The following is a 25,895-nucleotide window of genomic DNA, read 5'->3' as shown; positions in this document are numbered from 1 at the left end:
AGACACGCATAAAATTTGTATATTGGAATTCTCAAGGAATTTACAAATATTAAAATTTAAATAAGTGTCAATTTTACATTTTTCACACGGATTAAGAAAGTAACAGAAATATATGTAAGTTGTTATTAATTATATCTCTTTGGCAAATAGTATTTGAGATAAATAAAATTATTTATAAAATCAATGTAGTTTTTAATTAATTTTCAACTGAAAGTAAATATAATTTGCATTAAAATTGTAAAGTGATATTTTTTGTAACAACAAAAAAAGTGAAAATGACACTTATTATGTATGAAATTGAATGATAAAAAAAGTGTAGATTATAAGTCTTTTCGTTTCTCCGCACCGTAAATGTAACGAAACGTACTAATGTTTTTGGGCTCCCAAATGTTTTTATTACTTTATATTTTGCGTCTTTCAAAATTGTTAATACCATTTATGAAATAACACATTTTTTTTAAACATGTGTACGAATAGTATTATACAAAAAACATCACATTCTCCTCCTTCTGAAACCTCTCTAGAAAGACGAAACCCTAATCTAAATATTTTGTTGGGCGGCCGGCGGCCTTCTCGGCTCCTGTCCGCCCTTCCCCCGTTGTTGCTTCTCCTCCTCTTTCGCCTCTCCTCTCCCTCCTTCCCCGTTCTTCCTTTCTCGAAGTTCGAGGGGTTTGTGCCACCACGGTACCAGATCTGGTGCTGTTTCTCTTGGAACTCCGGAGAGGCGTGGCGGAGGAGAGAATGTGAGGTTCCTTCGCTTGGGTGTGGTTGTGGAAGTCTCGATCTGACGTCAGATCTGGATTCCTGAAGTAGATCTGTCTCCTTCCTCTGCCTCTTCTGCTTTCGGTTCTCGGTTTGGGTGAGATGGCTCTCTTGGTTGAAGGCGTTTCTGGATCTCTCCAGGTGGTGGCGTTGCGGTGTTTATCTGCTTGTTCTCGTGTTATACGCCGGCGTTTCTTGTTAGACCGGTCAATCTATCTCGCAAGGGCTTCCAGGAGTTGATTTCGGTTTGAAATCGTGAAGGTCCATTGCGGGTTCTCCGTCGCGGTGCGTGTGCGTGTGCGAGATGAGAGTCGTCGGCCTTGTCAACCACGGCTTCTTTCCTCGGTGGCGGCACGTTCAGAGCCTGCTCATTTCAGGGGCAAGGTCTAGGGCTGTCTCCTGACCACTTTGAGGTGGTGTTTGCTCTCTCTGTTTTCTTGATGTAGGTCCGATAATCTGTGGTGGCTCTTGGTTTGAGCGGCGAAGGCGTTGTCTGTTCGTGGAGGCTGTGGATTAGGCGGGCTTTACGAGCTGTTCTTGACAACCTGGATCATTAAGGGCTGATCATCGGGAATGCCGAACACTACCGGGTTCAGTTCTAACTGCGGGTTTGATTTTGCGGCAAATGTATGTTCCAATTCTGATGTGCTTTTGCTAATTAGTTGCTCCTCTTGTTGCCAGTTCATTCTCTTGTCTAGATCTGAGTATGTGTTTATTTTAATTCTGCATTTCTACTCTCGTTCCAGTTCTGATGCGCTTTTGTTAATTAGTTGCTCCTCTTGTTACCAGTTCATTCTCTTGTCTATGTCTGAGTATGTGTTTATTTTAATTCTGCATTTCTACTCTCAGTTTCTATGCCGTTCTGTTAAAAAAAAAGGCCTTGGTAATAAATCTTAATATTTTTATCAAAAAATAAAACAATGTTATGAACTAGACTGTGGATGGCTCTTAACCAAGAGATTATACCATCGGCGGCCCGTCCAGCTTTTCCTTTTCCTTATGTCTTTATGTTTTCATTTTCCTAGTTGGATTATGATTTATACTATTTCCATTTATCTATGACGGTGTAATCTCCTATATAAAGAACCTTTATGTTATGAATAAAGATAGACTTTCCATTACTTTTATAACACGTTATCAGCACGATGCCCTAAATCCCTAAGCTAATACCCAAATTGAAAAACCCTAAAACCCTAACCCTAGCCGGTGATCTGACGAACCCTAAACCCCGATCGCGTCCCTTGTTCCCGCATCTGTTCCAGCTCGCTTCCCCGATCAGCTTCAGCCTAAGACGTTCCTGATCCTAGCTCAGACGTTCGCGACCCGAGAGTAGCTCCAGCACACGACCTATTCCTCGTTCGCGACAGCATTAGACAGCTCGCGTCCGACGATCAAGGCGTTCCCGATCAAGCAATAAAGGACGTCCGCGACCCGATAGAAGCGACTCGATCCATTCCAGATCGCGTCCCGTCCGTGTCCAGCTCACGGCTCAACTCCTTTGTGGTCCGATTCAACAATCATCTAAGGTTAAAAGGTAATTCAAAACCTAAGAACCCATAATCGAATATGGATTGATTGATAAAGAATGAAACCCTAAAACCCTAACCTTTATGAATCAAATCCATAGGGTAATAGATCAAAAATCCTAATTGATTAAATCGAAGCTCTAAAGGTTCGATACCCCAAACCCTAAATCATGTTCCTACATGATTAAAACCCCAAATTGGTTTTTACAAGTTAAAATCCGATAAACCCTAAACCTATATCTATAAACCCTAAATAATAAAAGTATCAGAATTAATTATACTATAATTATCAAATCACATATTAAAACCCTAATCGAATATTTTGAAATCAAAACTGTTTTCGGTTTTGATCATTGAGGTTTTAAATTTGATTGAATCTGATGCTATGTTGCTAGAATTGTTTGACCGTTAAATTGATAGATTTATTTTCTCATCCTGCTAGGTTAATTGTTCATCTGATTTAAAATTTTTTAAACCGACCAGCCTGTTAAAACATTGATTGAATCCGATAGGTTGCTAGCTTGCTTTGCTTATATAATCCGATAGGTTGATAGATTGATTGAGGTTTACTTGTTTAAAATCCGAATGATCTGATTGCATGATTCTTGAGGTTTAATATCATCTGCTGGGATTGATAGTTTTGTAATCCGATCTGTTTTAAATAGAAACCCTAAATAATCCTTATGATAGGTTATATTGATATGATTTGGATGTCTTTGAGAATTGAGAATCAGTATGCTAGGTTGATAAATTCATGATAAAATCTAATGTCTTGAGGTTTAAGATTGTATGCTAAGTTTGATTTACACATGGTTTATGCTAAATACCAATCAGCCTTGAAACTGATTCATTGAAATTCATGCTTGAAATTTATATTCTAGTATTGCTAAAATCAGCCTTGAACTGATTCATTGAAATTCATGCTTGAAATCTATATTCTAGTATTGCTAAAATCAGCCTTGAAACTGATTAAGTGATTAATAAATCTTTTTACTAGTCTTGCTAAAATCCATTGATTGTTAAACCCTAATTGCATGATTAATTGAATCCGTTTTCGCTAGTCTTGATAAACCATAATATTATGAGCACATAGAAATAGTATTGCTGGGACTTGCTAGAAATTGACTGATTGATTAAATGCCTTTAAGATTGATAGTCTCATTGTCCTCACAAGATTGAAATCCGAATTGATTGTTTTTAAGAGTAAGGCCGCATGAAAATTATACCTAAATATTGAGTGATACATGATTTGAGATGTCGAAAATCAACCTGGATTTTGCTGCCCTAAATCTCTCTGGATATAATTATTTACGGTGGGTATTGGATACAAAGATTATCCTAAAGTCAAAAAGACTTGGTGAATGTATCATAGAAGGCAATAATGCCAATGAGAAAGATTAATACATGGCAATATTAATTATTAGCCATCATCTTATTAAAAGTCTCAAATATCAGTATCTGACTATAGAGAATCCTCTAAACCTTTGGACAGAGTTAAAAATTGAGATATGATCACCAAAGAACGGTGTTATTACCAAATGCCCTATTTGATTGGAAGAATCCCAGAATCCAGGACTATAAGTCCGTGGATGAGTCTATTGCTAGTTGGGCAAAATAATGGATTACTGATGAGAAACAGTGAATTGAGACCTCCTGGATTAACCCCATTACTTGATACCAATAAGGCAGCAGAAGAAAAAAAGGTAACCACGTCCAGAATGATAAACCAAACGGTCATGGCCGTGGAGGGTGGAAAGGACGTGGCCATGGCCACTATAACACATTTGGCCGTGGGAATCACTATGGCAGAGGCCGTGGGTATCAACCCAAATTGAGCCATGGTCAAGGCAGTGGCCGTGGTATATCTTTTAAACCACAAAGCTCGACCAAATCAGTGTGCCATAGATGTGGAATGGGAAACCATTGGGATAAGATATGAAGGACTCCCAAACATTTTTGTGACATCTATCAAAGAGAGTCTGAAAGGGAAGAATCCTAAAACCCACTTGGTCTATAAAGATGGTGAAAATAATTTCGAACATGATCAAGATGATCTTATGGAATATAAGACTTATGATTGCCTAAAAGAATCAAGTTGATAATCTGATTTCGACATCAAACTTGTGTGATTGCTTTGCCTGTATGATTTCTCTGATTTTTATCTCCTTGAATTTATTTCTAATACATTGTATGCTTAGATTAAATGAATGAATGATTTTTCAATATGAGTACACTGAAAAACGCCAATATAAGTAATAAAGCAGGTATCGCCAGTATGAAAGAAGATTATGGCTAGGCTAATATATTATTGCCTAAGGGTATGCATCTAAAAATCAGTGATGCCTTATATTCACCCAACTCTAAGAGCAAGAGCAACCTATTGAGTTTTAAAGATATAAGAATGAATGGTTTCCATATTGAAACAATGGGTGAAGGAAACAAAGAGTTCCTTCAGATATATGTATAAAATCGCCAAGGCTATAATAAGTCCTAAAGACTATACATGCATTCTCTACTGACCTAGACTATGCATAGATCAGTATGATAGAGGCTAAAAGCCTGCGAAAATATACACTTTATGCCACGACCGGATTGGCCATCCTGGTCCAAACATGATGCGAAAATTGATATTCAAAAGGCACACATTAAAAGATAAAGAGTTATTCCAAAGAATATCACGTGTGTAGCATGTACACAAGGGAAACTCATTAGGCCACCACCAGTAAAACGGATACGAGCCCCTTTTTCATAAATAAAGACTATATGTCTAGATAATACTGGTGAATAGATGTCCCAAGCGTTTAAATGATTATGGTATGTCCATGGGGGTAAGTGTGGACAATTCTGTGATACATGTCCATACCAAGAACGACTTGACCGAAATCTTTTAAAACGCAAATAGCTGATTGATAGACTATAACTTATGAGGTCAAAACTCCCATTCACAGCTTTGGCCACACGAAATTTACATGCACCTAAGTTAATACGCTTCAGGCTATTTAGTGAGCATATATATCCCCTATCACAATTATTAACGGGTCAAGAGCCAAACATACCCCATCATAAGACATTTGGATGTGCTGTATATGTACTAATTGCTCCACCACAGAGAACTAAGATGATACCTCAAAAGGAGGATGTGGATATATGTTGGATATGATTCTCCCACAATAATAAAGTACTTTGAGCCAACTATGGGTGACTATATTTGAGGCCGGGTACACAGATTATTTTAAGACCAGGAGAAAAAAAATAAAGCTGGTAAAGATGTAATTTTATTTATAAAAAATATTTGAGAAATTTGTTTTTCTCTATTGAGATTGCTTGCTCGTATCACTCTTTAAAATGGCAGCCATCCACATCTTTCGCTTACATCTTCCGGTTAAAACCCCACATTCTCTCTTTCTCTCTCTGATGGAAAAACCAGTGTTTGAAGCCTGGAGATCCGACCCGGCCGTCCGACCGCCGGAGACGCCATTAGAGCCTATGGAGTTTCTCTCTCGCTCCTGGAGCGTCTCAGCTCCAAAGGCCTCTAAGGCTCTCGCTCATTTGACGATCTTAGGAGACAGCACTGTCAAACTCAAAGAGAAATCAATCACAGGCGGAGAGACAGGGGAGAACAGTCTCATCTCCGAGAACCCTTTCTCCTTCGCGTCCTCTGGAACTACTCAGAGGGTCATGGACCATATCTTATCTCAGTCTGTGAGTATTCTTCTTGCCTTTTTTTCTCCATTATTTTTTTATTTTAAGTGGACTCAGGTTAAAAAGAAAACAGAGCTTTTTCAGACAAAACTAAGAACGTTGACAAATCTCTTCTGTCCAGATTCTCAGAATCTCAATTACTAAAGTATATCATGCGCAATAATTCGTAATTATACACTCTTCCTTAATAAAACTGAAATGATTTTCCAAAACACTAATTTTCCTGGGGCCCTCTATACATAATCACAAACGTTTGGAGTTTTTAAGAGTCAAAAAGCTAACAACTCACTGTTGTTTATTTGTCTTCATTCTTCTAATTCGACTTCTTGTCTTTATATTTCTTTTCGCAGCAAGAAGTGTCGCCACGAACATCTGGTCTGCTTTCTCACAGCAGCGGTCCTCTCAACGGTTTCTTAACCGAAAGTCCTCCAATTTCACCGCCTGTAATGGACGACATTCAGGTAAAACATTCTCACTATGTTTTTTTCTTTAGTCTCGGCGGCAAAAATGACTGAGATAATCTGAGTTTAATTAGTTTTGAAATAATATCTAGGTCTCTACGTTATAGCGTTTCTTTTCATTCATATGTTTTCATTTACAAAAGTAATAATTATATTGCATGTACACCAACATACAACATCTTAGGTTTTGTCTTTTCTTGTTTCATCACTCTTTGTGGCTAACTAAACTTACTATGATCAAACACCAATACACAGAACTTCAACTCTCAATTCCGTCCAATGGCGAACACTCCGGGACCTATCACGGCGAGAACCACACAGTCTAAGACGGTGGGTCGCTTGATAAAAGACCGGAAAGAGAAAAAGAAGGAAGAGACGCGAGCACAAAACGCCCAGATTCACGCCACGGTAACTATAGCCGGCGTGGCAGCAGCGGTGGCTGCAATCGCGGCTGCGACGGCGGCTTCTTCTAGCTCCGGGAAAGATGAGCAGATGGCTAAAACGGATATGGCCGTGGCTTCTGCTGCAACCCTTGTGGCTGCTCAGTGCGTGGAGGCTGCGGAAGTTATTGGAGCTGAGAGAGACTACGTAGCCTCCGTTGTTAGCTCCGCCGTCAGTGTTCGTTCGGCCGCAGATATCATGACATTAACAGCCGGAGCAACTACAGGTTCTTTCTAGTTTTTATTTATTTTTCAGCTAATTAACTCTTTGTTAATTCTGAATTTGACTCAATTAAACTTTATTACTGAATCAAGGGCTTGCATTATTGTTTAATAACTCGGGATGTTTTTTTACTATTGATCATATTCTAAATTGAATGTCTTTTGTTTGTGGTGCAGCGTTAAGAGGAGTGGCTACATTGAAGGCGAAAGCGACGAAGGAGGTGTGGAACGTTGCATCAGTTATTCCTATGGATAAAGGAATCAATCCTGGAGGCTTCAGCAATATTGATAGTAACATTAACGGTAGCAATAGCAGCTCAAGTAGTAGCCACAGTGGCGAGTTTTTAGCGGAAGATAATTTCTTGGGACATTGCAGCAGAGAATGGCTTGCAAGAGGTTGCCAACTCCTCAAACGCACCCGCAAAGGTATAAACGCAAATCTATTATTAACTGTGCTTCTCTTGTTGTAATATGAAGTGAGAGTTTGTTTCTTGGATCATTTGTCTTGCCTAATGTCATGGTTTTGGCAGGTGATCTTCATTGGAAAATAGTTTCTGTTTACATAAACAGCCTAAATCAGGTTTGATTCGATCTTTCTTGTTTCTTAAGTTTCTTCAATCTTTCTTCTTTGGGAAATGAAATCATTGATGTGATGAACTTTGAAGAGAGAAAAATATCAAAGAGGAGAGAGCGGTGCATTATTAGCGAATCAGTGGAAACTTTTGTGACCCAGATGAGTGTGTCTTGTTAAAAGAATACAAAGAAAAAATATGATTAAATAGAATTTCATAGACCAAAAAAAGAACAGAAAAAAGCAGAAATGAACATGAAGGTTATGTTTTAGTCTCTGATTAAATACCATTTATTTGTATTACTCTAATGGTTTTGATCGTTGAACATGAAGGTTATGTTAAAGATGAAGAGCAGACATGTTGGAAAAACTTTCTCAAATAAGAAAAAATGTAAGAGATATTTACCCTAATTATGCATACAATTATCAATAACTAACAATAATTGCTGCTAGATTTCTCCAAATGTTTCCATAACATCGTTAATGTCTAATTGACCAGCTCGAAGAAAAATGGTCTGTTTGGCATTCTCATGGTACTAATGTGACATAGTCACATAAATAAAGGGAAAGCTTTAGTTATGTCACTGTCTTCTACTACTATCAAGGATATAAGAATTCAAAACTTTGATGTGGGTCTAGTTTGAACTTGGGAATTTGAGAAAGGATTAAAATAAAAAGCAAAAGAAGTATGGGACTAAAGTGAACAGAAGATCAAAACAAAATGATACTCTATCTCTAACTTATTTTTTTTTGTCTTTCTTTTAAATGTGAATATCAAGACTCCTTTATATCATTTTGCCTAATCTTGTTTATTCTATATGTCAGATGTTGTGATGGATGTGATCAAAAACATACCAGCTTGGCCAGGCCGCCATTTGCTGGAAGTTGGAGAGGATCTGACATACTTTGGATTGAAGACAGTTTTGCGAGGGATTGTGGAATTTGAGTGCCGGAGCCAAAGAGAGTATGAAATGTGGACACAAGGTGTCACACGGCTTCTTGCTGTTGTTGCCGAGAGGAATAACCGATATAGGATATGAAGGAGAAACCTACCAGTTAAGAGCTACTGTTTTGGGTGTAATATAACTTTTGGGGTCAAATTAGGAATTTAGAGAAAGCTGAGGGGCTCTTATAGAGGAAATTTTAGGTAAAATATATAAGGGTGCTATGGTTAAACAAAACTTGGTGTTTGTAATTTTGTTTTCTTTTAGTGTTTTTGTAAAATGTTTAATCTTGAAGTTATATATTTCCATTAAAAAATAAAAAATAAGGTGGGTAATCTGGTCTGGTGGGTGTTCATTTTCCATATTCGTGGGAGCCTAAAAACACTCCTACTTTTTTTTTTTTTTTTTTTATAATCCAGGGTTCTCCGCTTCGCGGATCATTCTCTGGGCCCGGTCAGGGAGCGGACCGGCTTCACCCGGGAGGGTATGTCCTGAGCCCGAAGGCTCAGTACCCGCTTTTTGGTGACATGAAAAAGCAGTTCGCCTCCGGCTAGCGTCGAACCCGAAAGCATGACAATTGGTCCCCAAAACTCAACCCAGTAGAGCTGACTCATCCCGTCAACACTCCTACTTTCGTCTATGATATATCGAAATAAAATAAAATTTCCGTTTCGGTTTAACTGGAGCTGAGTATCATTTTCCACTAATCAACAGTTACATGTCATAAGCACATAAGCAACGAGCGTGGTCAAATGATAAAGGGGCTTGGGAAGATGTTAAGCACCCAAGATTTGAAACGTACAATCTACGATATACTTGTTTGTGTGGATAGACGATATTGGTATCTAATTTTCATTGCAAACAGCAGGATTTATCTAATGCCGATAAACAAACTTCAAAAGATTAGTTGATTGGACCTCGGTATACCGGATACCCCTGATTATAAAAAAAGCAGTTACATGTCAAAGATATCACAAACAACCCCTATAGCATTTCGGAACAATTTCATCCCCCATACCATTTTGGAACAGTTCCATCACTATTGGGTTTAAAATAGGATCCCATGATTTCAAATATTTGGTCTGGACTAGGTTTTATTAGTCTTTTAATTCTTATACAGTTCTTGTTAATTGCATTTTTAATTGGATTACTATATGATAAATAAGCCCTTAGAGCATGTCCAATGGTTAGAGCCCATTAAAAGTTCTAATGATTAGTTTAATAATTAATTGTGTAATTTGTGAAGTTTAGAACCTCTACTAATGTAATTTAATTTAGCATAGTCCAATGGGAAAACTTTTTTGAGGTTCTTAATTTTTTTTTCTAAGTTGAATGATTGGTTTTCATAAAATTTAAACAAATATGACATAATATGAAATCTTAGTGAAATTGGTGAAGAGAAACAAAAGGAAAAAGAAGGGAAGAGAAAATGTAAGCACAATGTGATTTTCATTACACCATACATATTTTTAACTTATAAAGGGAAGAGAAACGTTGATTTAGTGACTAACAATACATCAATAGGTAGCTTACAAAACATTAGCCAACGAGGAAGGGATCTTTTCGGTTTATACAAAACATTATTAGCCGATCAACATTTATACAAAAACAATAGACAACTTTGATCCTAAAGAGAGTGTTCTTTATTTTAACCCAAAAAAAAAAAAAAGAGAGAGAGAGAGTGTTCTTTACATTATCTTCAAGTTCAGACACCGAGAGAAGTCTGGTATTGAACCTGACAAAGAGTTCCCATCAAGCATAAGCAGAAGCATTAACTTGGTGTTGAGGTGGAAGTGTTCCTTTCATTACAGGTTATCAAGTATAAGCATAAGCATAAGCATTAACATTAACATCGAACCTGACAAAACACTTCTACTCAACTAACAACTAGATGACACTAAAGTCTATTTAATTCCCAACCTAAACAATTTTTAACAAGCATTAAAAGAAAAGTATACTAACCACTTGCCAATTGAAATGAAAGAGAGATGCTTTGATGATGTTCTTCTTCTGTCCATGGAGTTCCTACAAAACCCAAAAGCTCAATAAATAAATTGTATCAACGAGATACTGAATTAGAGAAATAGAAAGATAGCTACCATTCAAAAATATCAAAATAAATCAATAACAGCTTGAATATGTCTTACGTACAACACAAAAGAGCTACAAAGTCTCTTTCTTCAACTTCTCTTCTTCAATGCCTATGAGAAAAATGAAACATGTTCCCATAAAAACCAAATCATTGAATCACAATGATAGATCAACTAGCAATTTTGACCAATTCTAGATAAACCATATTCATATAACAGAAGCCACATCCAACATCTAGAGCTACCAAGTCAACATCAACAGAATCATAACAAAGCATATCCTTTTAGAACATAACGAACATAACGAGTACCTTAGCAAACCGTTCAGCGGTTCCAGTCTGAGTACCAAAGAAGATAGAGACTCTACTCATCCCTGTACCCAAATCCACATCCTCATCCTCGTCCTTCAGCTCCTGGCTCTGATCCGACATCGTTTTCCTCCATACCAACACCACGAACCCAACGGCACAATCACCCTCGGCTTTATCATCCCCTTCCCTTCTCCATCCCCACACGCTCACCCTATATCCGCCGCGTGTCCAATCACCAAAACAGACACCGCGTTCGCCGCAGCTCCGGCGACTATAACCGGTCTCCGCCGACCGTACTTGCTCGCGCACCTGTCGCTGCTGTAAACCCCTTCGGATACAAATCAGAACTCATGTTCATCTTTTCACTTTGATCCAAACGTCTCTTCTCTCTCTCTCTCTCCACAAACGACGATTCGATTTTTGTTGCAAAAGAACTTCAGAAACGTCGACGAAGAGAGATCAAAACTTTTTTTTCTTCCTTGGCATTACCCAATACGAAATAGACACGTATGGATGCTTACCATTTCTTAAAATTCTGTGTTTTTAACAGCGGTTCTCTTCTTTTATGTATTTTTTTATTTATTTTTTTTTAGTTTTCTTTAAGAAACCTTTACTAAGGGCATCAGCATTGCTAGATATGCAATTGCATATCTTAGTATTACTTTAATAATATAATTAGATTAAGAGATTTTGGTAAGATACATGAGTAAAAGTAAAGATTATTGGTAGAAGTTTTGGTAGGTTCTTAGCAAAATATTAAATTTTGTTTTTTTTTTATAATTGTTTGGTAGGATTTTATAATAAAACATATAACATTAAACATAAGAACATTACAAAGTTGAAAAAAAAATTACAAAGTAGAAAAAAAAAATTACAAAGTTGAAAAAAAAATTACAAAGTTAGAAAAAATTACAATAACATAAACTTCACCGATTTTAATTTTAAGACCCAAATTTATCTCATATATGTTCGATCAAATCATGTTTCAATTGTTGATGGACTGGTCTACCCCGAACTCTTGCTCGACGACAACTACAAAGCTATACCCAAATAACACTTCACACAACTACAAAGTTATACCCAAATAACACTTCACACAACTACAGCTATGTAAGCAGTAACAAGAACATAAACATTCATTTTCTACTGGCAACTACAGAAACTTCACTCATCCTATACGAAGGCAACTACAATTTTATCAAACCTATCTACCTAAGCCTAAACCAAAACATTCATTTCCTACTCGCAACTTGACATAACACTAATAATCACACCTTTAAGTAAAGTAGAGCTAACATTAACAATCTCACTTTCAAAAACTAACTATAACAATATTATTTTCAAGAGTTTAAACATTTAAAGAGTTCACAAACCCGGGTGAGATAGGAGCAACTTGAACATTAACAAGCGATTCCGAACATAGCTAACCCATTCATCACATTTTTTTTTTAATTATCTAACAGAAACCAAACCCTAATTCACTAAACAATCAAGGGAATAAATCTATCCATTCGAATTTTCCATTTTTATTTCCAAAAAAAAATCAGTTTCGGATAAATAAGAGCCATGCACGAACCAAACAATCACCAACAGCGAAGATATAATCAAAAGAAAATCGAGGGATGAGGAACACATACCTTGTTAAGATATGAAGAGTCGGAGGAGAGGATGATTTCGAATTTGAAGGTGACGGAAGAGATCGCTCGAAAGAGGAGAGATCGCAATTGAGGAGAGGCTTAGAGGAGACGATGTCCGCAACAACAACACCGAATCGTCGTCAACGCTTCCGATTTGGTGCCTTCGGCGTCGAGAGAGATCGAGAAAAGAAAGAAATGAGACAAACGAGAGAGAGAGAGAGAGAGACAAACCCGTTTCCGTGTTTGCAAACCGTCCACTTGCGACACGTGCCCCTGAAGGACGAGCCAAATAACTTCTTAACTTAGAAGTTTTTCCAAACATATTCAGCCTTTTTGATTTAAATTTCGACCCAAATTTACTAAGAAGTGGGCTTAAGAAGTCCCAATGCTGATGCCCTAAAAGGCTAAAACCTTCTCATGGAGGTGGTCTTAGAGCTGAAAATATCTAAAAATCCCGGTAAAACCAAATTGAAATAGAAAAAGTGGTTTAGATTTGCTAGTATTGAATAAGCGAAATGAACGTCATCACTAAAAACTACATTATATAAATATGATTTGGTTTACAAACCGATTAAAATGAATAAATCAAAAAAATTAATTAAATATGATAGTATAGTTGTATGTAAATTATAAAATACAACTGATCGTATATATATAATTTATATGATCGTAGTATATAAATTTTTTTAAGTAATTTGTTACTAGCTTAAGATCCGCGCAATTGTACGTGATGAATGATATGTAAAAATATTTTTTTCTATTATTATTTATTTGTATTCATTTACTTATTATATATATAATTAAAATAGAGTAAAGACATAAATCAAAACAATACATCTTGTTTATTTACGATACTTTTTTGGTAAATAAATCACAACAATCATTTTATTTATTTTATATGTGCTATAACTAAATTTCAATGACATGAAAATAGATATATAATATAGTTTGATATAAATATTTATTATTAAGAATTCATACTCATATAATAAACACAAAAATTTAAATGAGCGATTTTTGAATGCAAATTTCAAAATTAAAATATTTAAGTCTCAAAAATTTTCAATACAAATTTAGAAATTATCATATTTAAGTATTTTTCTATGTTATATAGTTTAATTTTAAACTATATTGATATATAATAAGAATACAATATCTAGTAAATGAGACTTCATATGCATACGTTTTATGATCATTTGTATCTTGCTATTACCAAAAAAAAGTTAAATCATTGATCACAAAATTTTAGTGTAAGACATTTAAAGTTTTTAGTTCTTTATAGTCGTTTTAAAAATTCAAAATATAACATATAAGATTTTTTTTTTTAATTATATGGTTAGTTGTTTAATATCTTTTAATAAAATAAAATTAAACAAAAAAGAGCTAAGATACAAAAATTATTATCAAATATTTATTATTCATAATCATTAATTATCATATATACGTTAATCATATTAAACAATTCCGTATATTTTATTTAAGGAAAATGCGATAATACTCTTTTGTACAATATTTATCAACTTAATAGTTGATTTAATAAAAAGTATAATATAAATTAAAATGGACCAACCTATTTATTTAAGAATTTTGAATTTAATTTTTATGGTGACACATGACTATAAAACAATGTTGTAATGTTTCTCAATTAATATATAAAGTATTTGGATAACTTCTTTTCAGCCATAAACTACTTAAACCCACGTCTTAAGTAGGTTTTTAAGTAATTTGTTATTAGGATGACCAGGATGCTAGGCGAACGAATGAGAGAGTACTTCTTTTGGGTTTTCATTACTTTGCGGGTTTTTCTTCTGTGGCTACCTTTGAGTTTTTATTCGTCATTGTCTCTGTCTTTATTTTAAACAGTTCATCATTTTGTTCGTCAATGTTAGTACTTTGTCTGTTATTAGACCAAACAGGCCCGGTCCTAGGGAAGTGTTCATCAATGTTTTCATTTATTTTTATATAAATATTTTGTTTTCAATTCTAAATTGGTAAATATTATAATATATATGTGTCTATCAATTCTTAAAACATAATAAGTTTACGGTATATTTTTTTCATTGAAAGATTGTTTCAAACTTTCACATGTATTTGTATCTTCTTCTATATATATATATTTTTTTTTTCTTTCGGATTATTATTTCATTATTAAAATCATAACTATATATAGATTAGTAAAATATTGTTTTATTGTCGTATTCAAAAATATTGTAACATTTCACAAATTTAGAAAGTTTTTAAAAATTTAAATTTTTCGCTTCATTGATTTATATTATCGAGTAAATAATTAAACATTTAGTTTTTGTTTAATTTTAAAAATAAACTATATAGTTTAAAATTTGTTTTCATTGGTTTAAGGTAGTAAAGATTAATCATTGTTAGATAATATGATTTTTGTTATTTAAAAAAAAATCTTTTTAATTATAAAAGTTAACATCGACAAATATTTAAATAATTAACATTTGGAAGTATAGTATTACAACATTAAATTATATCTATTCAATTTATACTATCTATAAATCCAATGGATCATCTATTGTTTAAATCCAATTATTGATAGTCCAATAAAAATTTCTGGTAGGCCCAAAATTTAAATGATAAGATTAGAGATTAAGGGTCTGATTGGTAAGGGCTGTAGCTTTAAAATTTTTGCTGTAGAAAAAAATATGTAGACTTTTTGCTGTGCCTTTAGATTTTATTGCTGTACAATTTTATGGAAATCACTAAAAAATTGCTTTGGATATTTGGCTCTGCAGAGCATTTATACAGCTGTAGGTTATTTCAAGAGCTGTGGTTTCAAAAAAAAATTTAAAGCTTGATTGCTGTGAATTTGGTGCTTTAAAAATGAATTGGGCTGTGGACAGCACATACAGCAACTACCAATCACCCCCTAAATGTAACCTGACTTTCTATGAATATGTCCATTAGGTCCATTTTTAAAAAAAAATCACACATAAATCAAGATTGTGACTTTTGTTTTAATATATAAAACTAGATCGGGTATATTTTTTGTTTTATATCTTTTTAGGTCTTTTCAATTGGTAATTTAAATATAGGTCTAATGGCATAAAACATAATAAATAATATTTTAAATAATGATAAAGATAAAAAAAATAGTTGTTGGATCCAACTTTTATCAATGGGTCAAACAGGTGTTTTAATAGAATAGATTTCAAAAAAAAAATTTTAAAAAGTCCAAATTTTATAAATTTCTAATAGGTTAATAACGGAATAATTTTTTTTTGAACCGGACCATTAAAAAATTTGAGCTGGACCTAAAACCAAACAAAAGTACTATAGAGCATCCCCATTGGTGGGGATGCTGATTTGAGTTTCTTAACTATAAAAAAATAATATTGTAATGTGTTGTGTTTTAGCATTTAAATTTAATTATTATAGATAACTAGAGATTTTTTCAGGCTACGCCCGGATTTCTTTCCTTTATTTTAATTTAATTAGTTTATTATAGAATCTGTATTTGACTACATATTTTACACTTAGACTAAAAATGCTATATAAATTATTAGAAAATTTTGCTATTTTGTATTGGTTTTGGTGACTAAAGTTTAAAAATTGTCAAAGTTCAAATTTTTTTCTTTCATTGTCAAAATACATATAACTTGGTAAACAAACTGAATAAGAAAATAAATTAAACTTTAGTTGAAATTCAATTATTCTTTAATCTCATTTATTTGAATTTTATAAATATATGGTTAGATTAACATATAATTCAAACATTGTTTTTACGTTAAAACTAACCAATGTATATTTTTAAAAAATTAATATTGATTATTTATTATTTGGACGTTAAAATTAACCAATGTATATTTTAAAATTTTAATATTTATTATTTATTATTTAGTGATAAGAAAATGTATATGAATTTGTTCTTAAGGCAGTGGTGAAATGACGAACAATTGAAATCTAAAAGTGATGTAAATTTAAAAAATCCTGAATTTATGTCAAATACTTTTGTATCCATGCAGCAAAACAAAATATTAAAAATATAATAATATTCTCTAATTATTATAGACAGTAATGTAAGGGCAAGTCTCTCACCCCTTCATGCGGAGATGGAGGCTTTAATTTGGACGATATAATGCATGAACAATTTAAGACAGTTTCGGGTTACGTTTGCAAAGGATTGTTCTCAACTGGTGAAGATGGTTTCGGAACCGGAGGAATAGCCAGCATTTGAATGCTACCTGGAAGACATTAAGTTTTTGCGAAGAAGCTTCACCAACTCAGATATCGTTCACGTACCTAGGGCGGAAAACATAAGGGCAGATCGCTTGGCACACAGTGTTAGGAAACAACCGTCTTTCGTCGTATACATGGATGCAGAGTTATCACTTTGGTTTACAGAGTCTACATGAGTCTGTGAATTTTTTGCTGTAAAAAGAAAAATTCTCTAATAGCTATTTGTTTGTTTTCCCTAAGAAAATCCAAAGAATGTAGTTGATTTTCTTAAAAAAGATTGACAATTTATGAATTTTAGTTGATATTCAATGATTGCCTTCGCTCACTAATGGAAATTATGGTTATAATATTTAGTCTTGGGGCTGATAAGAGGTTCACAGCGTTGCTATGTAAAAACCTCAATATTACTCATATAATCTCCATGGTTCATTATATCGAAGTATCATATTGCTATCTATTTTACCTTGGAATAAAAAATCAGCGTTTGTATACGTAGAGAGTGAACCATAAGTATTAAGTTGGATAAAATAACTGAAATTAATCATCATATGTAGCTTGTACTTGCAATAGTAAAAAACTTACAAAACAAAAGTAATTGTTGATAACTTAAGCAAAATTCTATAGTTTTAAATTATTGAACAAACTTACACTGTTTAACTTTCACGACTCCTAGTCTCCAACCAATTGCATACAGGAAAAAATAAATCTTAAGAAAAACGCTTTACAAAGTTCTGAAAAATTCTTATTTGTTCTTTTCTTTCTGTAAACATCAAAATGTCTCCTCCTTGAGCCTGTACAACGTCATTTCTTGTTGCTTGATGTAACAACGATCCTCTTTGTCCCCCAGGAAAAGATTCAGATAATACTTGACTCAGAATTTGTTGTTGATGTTCTGAGAATCTATTGTGTCTTTTCCGGCAAAAAGAATAACAAACTCGTGAACTTTGTAATCTACCTCCATCGAACTGCACGTACTTCCTTCTTCACTTGTGTTTCCTTCATGAAAACCCCCTGTTCAACTGCCTCTTCGAAAAACACATAAATAGCAAGCATTAGATATGTGCACATCTGGATCCAGCTTCAGCAAGCACTTTACTACTCTTTCAGCCATCTCAATGTTACCCTTTTTCCTGCAAGTAGAAAAAAAGGAGCTCCATATAATAGTGGTTTCTTCCACTGTTATGTTCTTTATCATTGCTTCGGCTTCCTCCAATAGCTCTGCTTCACCCAACACGTTAAGAATAGTTTTTTTTTGCTGGCTTAACAAAATACGTTTATCTCATCGTTATCAAATAACCAGTTGTCTTCTCTAATTCACGACAAATTCAAATTTACAGTTATCAAATCGCTGACCACCTTCCTAGCAAGTGACAATTGTTCTGCATGACGCACACATATAACCAGGTCACAAAAATTAAATAATGACAGAACCAATACAAAATATGTGTGCAAACTATATGAAAATAGGAACACCTAGTAATACGCAAGAAGGAATTTCTTACTTAAGCTTCACAAGCGTACCCAATAATAAACAAACTCACTAATATGAGTATCATGAAGGTTTTGGTTCTAACAAAATGATACAAAGGCACTAATAAGTTATCAAAACCCATCAACTTATATATACGATACAAAAGCTTAAAAAAACTAAGCACACCATAAAAAGCTTAAAAAAACTAAGCACATCATCATTACTGACTCTCAAAGTCACGAGCTTTACACATGGCATTAATAACTGAATCGAATAGTAATGGGGATGTGTAAACCAAGGTTTCATCTCGGCCCATTTGAACACTGAGTGGAGCAGCATAGGAGATGAGCTTAACCGATCAAAAAGCTTTGAGGCAGTTGTATACTTGTGTTCTTTAATTGTAAATAGAGATGAAAGAGGTGGAAGAAGAGAGAGAAAAAGCTAGAAGATAGGGAAGAGTGATTTTACCATGGAAGAAGATAAAAAGTTCGATGACGATGAAGAAAATGATTGGGGATTTTTCTAGGGTTAAAGGAAATTAGTATTTGTCCTATATTTTTAATATTAAAAATGTATTAAATTAAATTAAATTAAATTAAATAACAAATATTATATATTTAAATTTAATTTAATTTAGATTAATTTAAAGGTATAATGCTATTAACAATAATTAAAATCTTAATGTGACAAAAAATTTAGATAAAATCTTAGGAGGAAAAACCCAATTCCTATGCGGGGTTGTTGAGTTTGATTATTTACGTGACCGTATGTTGCGAAGGATTTGCTGCAGTTGATGGAGTATTTGTGTAAACTGCGCAGTAGATGTGTGTATAATTGTGGCTATAAGTGGTTACTATGTAGTGAGTTTATGAGTTTGTATTGTTGTAGTGTTCAAAGGGCATATCCCGATTTTACGATTAGATGTTTACAAGTTTGTCTGAACTTGTCATATATTTTTTGATCTTCTGTTTTATCCAATGTACCGTAATGTTTTTCATTTTTTTTTAATTTTTTTTGTTATATTTGGTTATATTTTTTCACCATTTGTTTTGATTTTTTTATTTTTATTTTAAATCGAGAATTGGTCTATTTTTGAACCATTTTTCAAATAGTGTGTATCATCCTTGCGCATGGGCCATGCTAATCTACTATGTCTCGTTCCAATTTACATTTGTGGATACAATACCTTCTCATCCCAGAATATTGTGAATTTATGAATTTATGAACCAAGGTTTCATCTCGGCCCCAAAAGTCACGAGCTCCAAAATATACAAAATATTGTGAATTTATGAACCAACCAGTCAGTGTACACATGGTTAAAAAATAACTGGAATCAATTACAGAACACATAAGTTTCAAGAAACATGAAATACTCATTCATTATGGACTTTATGGTACATAATAAATCTCAGTACATAAAAAACACAAACCCAAACAGGCAGAAAACATAAGGAACTTTATAGACAAAAGCTCAAATGTCAAATATCAAATTTCAGAACATTGTTGTCTATGATGATTATTTTCGTAAATCATCGTAGGAAGCTGTTGCGAGAGAAGTGTCTTAAAGGGTTCTGTCGCAGCAGCTCTGTTTCTCTACAGTTTTTATAGAGGAAACATTGTTAGATACTCAAGTCATGTGATAATTGTTTGGGTGAATCAAGAAGGGGTTTTATGCTTACTTCTTTATCTCACGGCCATCATTAAGTGGCAAAACGTTTGATGATGATGGTGAGATGGTTTCAATCTTCTTCCTTTTCTCTAATCCCTCACTGCTGTTTCATAATCAAAAGTTAATAACGAAACATCTATGTCTTGTTATGGAAACATAAACAAATTGTGTAACTTACTCTATACATTCTTCTTCGTCGACAAAAACCTTAAAAGAGGAAGCAGCAGTTCTCACAATGGGTTTCTGAGGAACCTGTGAAAATACATATATGTAGGTAAGTGAACAGTTTACAGAGATAAGTTTAGTGTAGTTTTCGCAGTTAGAGCAGAAGCAAGACCTTGAATGCTGCCCATTTTCCAGGTAAGGCATTGTTTTCTTTGTTCCTCTCTGCTCTGCCTCCAAGCATAAGCCAAGAACCAAACTCTAATTTTGACTTGTCCGACTCTGTTTGATCCGCTGTTGTAGTATCCTTGTACACAGCCAAAGGTGCCTTGGATGAGCTACAAAAATCAGAGAGAGAGTTGCTCAATAATTTAGAGTTTTGATGAAGTTTATATATATGTTTAAAGCAAGAAATACATAATGATGAGACTGCTTACTGATTCAGCTTTGTTCTCTTTGCTTGTGGTCCTAAAGTTTGCCTTCCTGTATCTATACAACACATTGTCATGTAAGAAAGCTTAACATAATATATTAATAAAACTTCCAAAGTAATTAATTACTATGTCTCATTAGTATTATCTCCCCTAGACAATACAGTCCCAAAGCTTCTTGACGGTAAGTCATTCTCCTTTGGCTCCTGCTAGTAGGTAAAAAACATTAAATCATCATGTGGAAAAAAAAAACTTAAGGATAGATAAACATACAGAAGAAACTTCTTACATCATCAACTGCTTTGATCCTTCTCATAGTTCTCACAATAAACTTCTTGTAAGCATCATTCAACTTCTCCACAGGCTTTGCATTCCTGCACAGAGTTTCACACTTTATTAATCAAATCACGTGACAAAAGCCAGGGACCCAAAACGAAGAAAACTCACCTAGAGATCCCGAGATTGAAGATCTCATTAGCAGTCTTCACCTTACCCTTAAACTCCATGTGCAACCCAAAATCTCTATAGTACAAACCAAGCGTCCTCCCAATATCATTAACCTCCAAAAACTTATAAATCACTTCCGCATCAGCGCAATGCTCCGCCTTCAAAAGGATAAACCACTTCCCTTTAGTGAACTACACTTCCAATACAAAAGAAGATCATTCAAGGAAGAGCTAAAAAAAAGAGAAAGAAACATTACTTATTCCAACCAGACTTTGAGGTAACGAAGATCATCCTTGTACCGGTCCGAGTGCCAGAACTTTCTCACGCACTGCTCGTAGATCACCAACAGACCCGAACACTCTCCACCCGGAGGAAACGCCTCCTGCACCCATTTAACACACCTGGAGAGAAACCTCAAATCTCAGGATCAAGAAGACTTTTTATAATCAAGAATAGATAAAAAATGAACTCACTTTATCCATGGGAAGAGAGGGTCGTCACCGTCATACTCATCTATATCCTCAATAAGCTCCTAATGAATCAGAGATCAATGAGTGTGATTCGATTGAAACCCAAGAGATAAAAAAGTTGAAGTGATTCGATTGAAACCCTCAGCAAAAGCTTTGGAAGAAAATTTTACCTTCACTCTCAGATTCTTTCCACGCTTCACCATGTCTTTCAACTGATTCTCCAAACTCTAATCAGTTGTAGTGAGGAACATTTGACTGAAATACAATGGACCGAGGAAAATGTTACAAAAATACTAATTCAAAGATGCATATGTAACGTTTTCTAATAAAAATGGAATCAGAAACCAGATCTTTGAAGCCAATGTAACATAAACTTAACTCGTATATAACCAAAAAAAGGATTTGATTAATCTTCTGAGGCCAACCGGGTGAGATGATGCAAATAAATCTACCAACCTCTTCAAACTTTGATGTCGATTCTGATAGGACCGTATTATATAAACTACGGAGAACTGAATATTGTAAAGAATAAATTTGATAAGATTATACCAAAGATTAAGAAAAAGATGATTCAACTGCAGATGCGAGATATTATCTCTTTCCTTAACTCAAAATACGTCTCGTAGTGCGACGGTTCGATAACGTAATGAGTCCCAAGATACAACTGCAAACAATCTTCTGATTTGCGTCACTCTATCAAAAGCATGGTGAAACTAGTTTTGTGTATACTTTCAGATTAAAAAGGAAAAGAAGAGAATACACAAAAATAAAGAATCAAATATTCAAGTGGGAGAAATATTTTTTGCTATACTTGTTCGTATATAAATCTCTCCTGAATGAGTATTAACATTGTCACCTTTATAGTTTCAACAAAAGAAACCGACTTGGTGTTTTTATGGAGAGTTAATTCAGATATCAATGTCATAATGAAGATACGATTCTCCATTTGACTCATTTGACAACAACTAATGGTAATATAAATATATTTTGTTTTGAAACAATAATATATTTATTTAAATGGATTTGCTTTCTTGTGTCTAAATAAACACAAAAGATCATCTTAAATAAAGTTTATAATGATATGTTAATAGACAATGTCTCATTAACAAATCCAAACTCAAATCCAAATTCAAATACTCAAAGTGACACATTTGCTAATTTTTATACTTAGCCAAATCTAAAGCTTTACAAGCTTTGTAAATCATCCACTTTGGATCTCCATTTCTCATTCAAAACAACTCCGATTTTGACCAACAAATACACTAACTCATAGTGTTCACGGTGAAGATTACATCGTGCTCAAATTCCGGTTCTTCCGACAGACGTCTCTGTCGAAAAACCCATCGGATGACTAATTATGCGTTCAAAGCTAGATGAGTTAGATCATCGGCCTTTTAAAAAACAAAATTAAGATTGAATATAAGATGCTTGTGGATACAATACCTTCTCATAAAGGAAAATTAGAGTGATTTCCCATGAATTCACCATGCTTCTTGATGTTTTTCGAGTCCCAAAAACGGATCATCGGCCAGTGCTGTTTCGTTATCCCTGAAATGCATTAAGACGAATCGGAGCTCGGACTCCCCCAATGCAAGACAGAGATCGTTGAAGAATTGAGCATTTACTGGTGAATATGCTGTAGTGGGTGAAAGTGAGGGATTTATAAACTTTTGAGCTTCGAGAATCTGGAGCGATAAAATAGGGTCGATTGATGAAGTAATTAATGGGATATTATGAGTAGTAGTTGTGGAGGGTGTGGGCGTTGAGGATGAGAATCGGAGAAGACAATATTTGCTTTTCTTTTCAGATGAGATGAAGCTCAAAAGACAGAGCCGCGTAGGTTTAAGGAGATGATGACGTGGCAAAAAACAGTTCCCTATTGGACGATTTTCCAAGCTGACATGGATGTCTTCCCTAAGGCTGATATTCTCCTTTTATTACTTGTTTGATTATTGACTAATAATGGAAGAGAAACATGTGTTATCAAAAATTTTTAACAGATTCTGAAAGTATTGGTTCAAAAAACTCAACCATTCCTCTGTCCTACTTTTTTAATTTTTATTATTTTATTTGGTTAGATATTCCTCCAAAGCGTACCATTGAAAAATCTATAACTCAAATACACATACGTAACCTCAATTACACATCCTTTGTATACTAAAGCACAAGTCACTTGACCAATAAAAATTTGACACATGAAATTTGTTATATAATTAAAAAAAAAATTAAATGTAAAAACAGTTCAGCTTATTAATTTTATTTATTTATTTTTGATATAAATTAAAATCCCCTAAAATTTCTCACACTAACCATGATCTCCTCACGATCTTTGAACAGTTAAAATTTTCCCGTTGAACATTTGACTCAACGATTCTATAAATTCATCTCTGCATGCTTTTTCCTAAATTATTTGCAGTGGTTCCAATTAATCTCTCTTTTTCTGAAAGTGATAAAATTTCAGTTTTTAACTTCTAAAGATCGTATTTGTCATTCTTCTACAGTTGTATGTCTGACTCACTAGACATTTGCACAACAATAGCCTTTAAAGATTTCTTTTCACAAGAAGAGAAAAGAAAGTATACATTTTCTATGGTAAAGCTTCCTGCAAAGTTGACAAAAGAAAGTTCAAATTCTGGTTAGTGAGGCTAAACATGTCTGGACTCTTTATGACTCAAATCGTAATTTGTTTCATGTTTCTTTATATGAACTTTTTTCCGCTAACGTACTATAATTTTGTTCTTTTCTTTTGTTCTTCTATATATTAGCAAAATTTATGTACTTTCTTCGGTAAAAGGTAAACCTAATAAATCTTTTATATACTAAAGCACAAGTCACTTGACCAATAAAAATTTGACACATAAAATTTGTTATATAATTAAAAAAAAAAAATTAAATGTAAAAATAGTTCAGCTTATTAATTTTATTTATTTATTTTTGATATAAATTAAAATCCCCTAAAATTTCTCACACTAACCATGATCTCCTCACGATCTTTGAACAGTTAAAATTTTCCGTTGAACATTTGACTCAACGATACTATAAATTCATCTCTGCATGCTTTTTCCTAAATTATTTGCAGTGGCTCCAATTAATCTTTCTTTTTCTGAAAGTGATAAAATTTCAGTTTTTAACTTCTAAAGATCGTATCTGTCATTCTTCTACAGTTGTATGTCTGACTTACTAGACATTTGCACAACAATAGCCTTTAAAGATTTTTTTTCACAAGAAGAGAAAAGAAAGCATACATTTTCTATGGTAAAGCTTCCTGCAAAGTTGACAGAAGAAAGTTCAAATTTTGGTTAGTGAGGCTAAACACGTCTTGACTCTTTATGACTCAAATCGTAATTTGTTTCATGTTTCTTTATATGAACTTTTTTCCACTAACGTACTATAATTTTGTTCTTTTCTTTTGTTCTTCTAGATATTAGCAAAATTTATGTACTTTCTTCGGTAAAAGGTAAACCTAATAAATTAGGTCAATTCTGTTTTTAAAATGGACTAAATTAGTTTTCATTTTGCGAACATAAGATCATCTGTTATGGTGGTGGTAATTCAAGGAAAGGAAAGTAATAAGCTCACCTTAAAAGAACACATTTACAAACCCCAGATCAGGTTGAGAAGCCCCACAAGAAAAAAAATATATATGGTGATAAGTAAAAATGAGGCTTAAGAGACTCATGTCTACTTCTAGATCAAGAACTAACATCAGGTTGGTATTTCTTATATTTGTATGCTGATATTATTTTTGGATCAACATACGCTTTTGTAGATTTTCTTAAAAACAAAAACTTTAGAATCATGAAATATTTAAGCCAAAAAGTGCAGCATTGAAAGTGAAAAAAAAAACACGTGAACTATCTACAAATAAAGTTGATATTTTATTGGTATGTTATAAGATATTAACATCAAAATCTATTTTTCAAGTGTTCCACTAATAAATCTTAAAATAAAATTTATTTTCACAGTAAATTATAAGTATTCTATATAATTAAAATATATAAAAATAATAATGTCCGTGCATAGCAAGGGAGTAATACTAGTATACCATAACACAGAAGTATTAATATGTAATTTCAATTACAAAAGCTTCCACCACGCTGTTTAATAGCTCTGATGCAACTCACTTTCTCAGATTTATCAAAAACTTTGTTAACTGATTTTTTGAACATAAATAGATCTTGCCTCCACAAGAGGTACTCATGCCAACTATTTGTTGATGCTCTCTTACAGTTTAGTTTTTGATTTGAGATTTTACCCATAAACCAAAATATGAAGCTTTCTTAGTCTTCTCTTTGCTCCGATGAACCATAATTTGAATAAAAAATTAAAAAGACAAAGAAGCTTCTACAAAATATAAATAACAGTGTTCTAAAAAAAGT

The 25,895-nt window shown here is 33.7% G+C and overlaps 3 protein-coding genes and 1 pseudogene across 6 annotated transcripts; 1 reads left to right on the top strand and 3 right to left on the bottom strand.

Moving 5' to 3' along the window:
• Window positions 1–474: 474 nt before the first annotated feature.
• On the top strand, window positions 475–8,926 carry LOC106347034 (VAN3-binding protein). Of its 4 annotated transcripts, XM_022704940.2 has the most exons (8): window positions 475–1,389; window positions 5,716–5,990; window positions 6,341–6,451; window positions 6,707–7,118; window positions 7,291–7,539; window positions 7,644–7,693; window positions 8,018–8,075; window positions 8,510–8,926. In XM_022704940.2, exons 2-8 carry the CDS (start codon window positions 5,775–5,777, stop codon window positions 8,722–8,724), a joined length of 1,311 nt encoding a protein of 436 aa, XP_022560661.1. In that variant the 5' UTR covers window positions 475–1,389; window positions 5,716–5,774; the 3' UTR covers window positions 8,725–8,926. The 4 variants fall into 4 exon arrangements, with proteins under 4 accessions (XP_022560661.1, XP_048600355.1, XP_048600354.1 ...); XM_048744398.1 differs by lacking the exon at window positions 5,716–5,990; XM_013786519.3 differs by lacking the exon at window positions 475–1,389 and having other exon boundaries at window positions 5,452–5,990.
• Window positions 8,927–19,303: 10,377 nt separating this feature from the next.
• Window positions 19,304–20,598, bottom strand: LOC125575421 (mitotic spindle checkpoint protein BUBR1-like). Its single transcript, XM_048744395.1, has 4 exons — window positions 20,344–20,598; window positions 20,185–20,258; window positions 20,017–20,106; window positions 19,304–19,930 (listed from the first exon to the last, which is right to left on the bottom strand). Exons 1-4 carry the CDS (start codon window positions 20,410–20,412, stop codon window positions 19,867–19,869), a joined length of 297 nt encoding a protein of 98 aa, XP_048600352.1. The 5' UTR covers window positions 20,413–20,598; the 3' UTR covers window positions 19,304–19,866.
• On the bottom strand, window positions 19,424–19,533 carry LOC125581216 (annotated as a pseudogene).
• Window positions 20,599–20,727: 129 nt separating the features above from the next.
• Window positions 20,728–21,719, bottom strand: LOC111206917 (mitotic spindle checkpoint protein BUBR1-like). The gene is made up of 6 exons (XM_048743908.1): window positions 21,687–21,719; window positions 21,520–21,578; window positions 21,318–21,447; window positions 21,047–21,237; window positions 20,889–20,973; window positions 20,728–20,805 (listed from the first exon to the last, which is right to left on the bottom strand). Exons 1-6 carry the CDS (start codon window positions 21,717–21,719, stop codon window positions 20,728–20,730), a joined length of 576 nt encoding a protein of 191 aa, XP_048599865.1.
• Between the last annotated feature and the right edge of the window lie 4,176 nt (window positions 21,720–25,895).

This window comes from Brassica napus, chromosome C1 (genome assembly GCF_020379485.1).
Source record: "Brassica napus cultivar Da-Ae chromosome C1, Da-Ae, whole genome shotgun sequence".
NCBI lineage: Eukaryota > Viridiplantae > Streptophyta > Magnoliopsida > Brassicales > Brassicaceae > Brassica > Brassica napus.
This window is presented reverse-complemented; position numbering and strand designations above follow the sequence as displayed.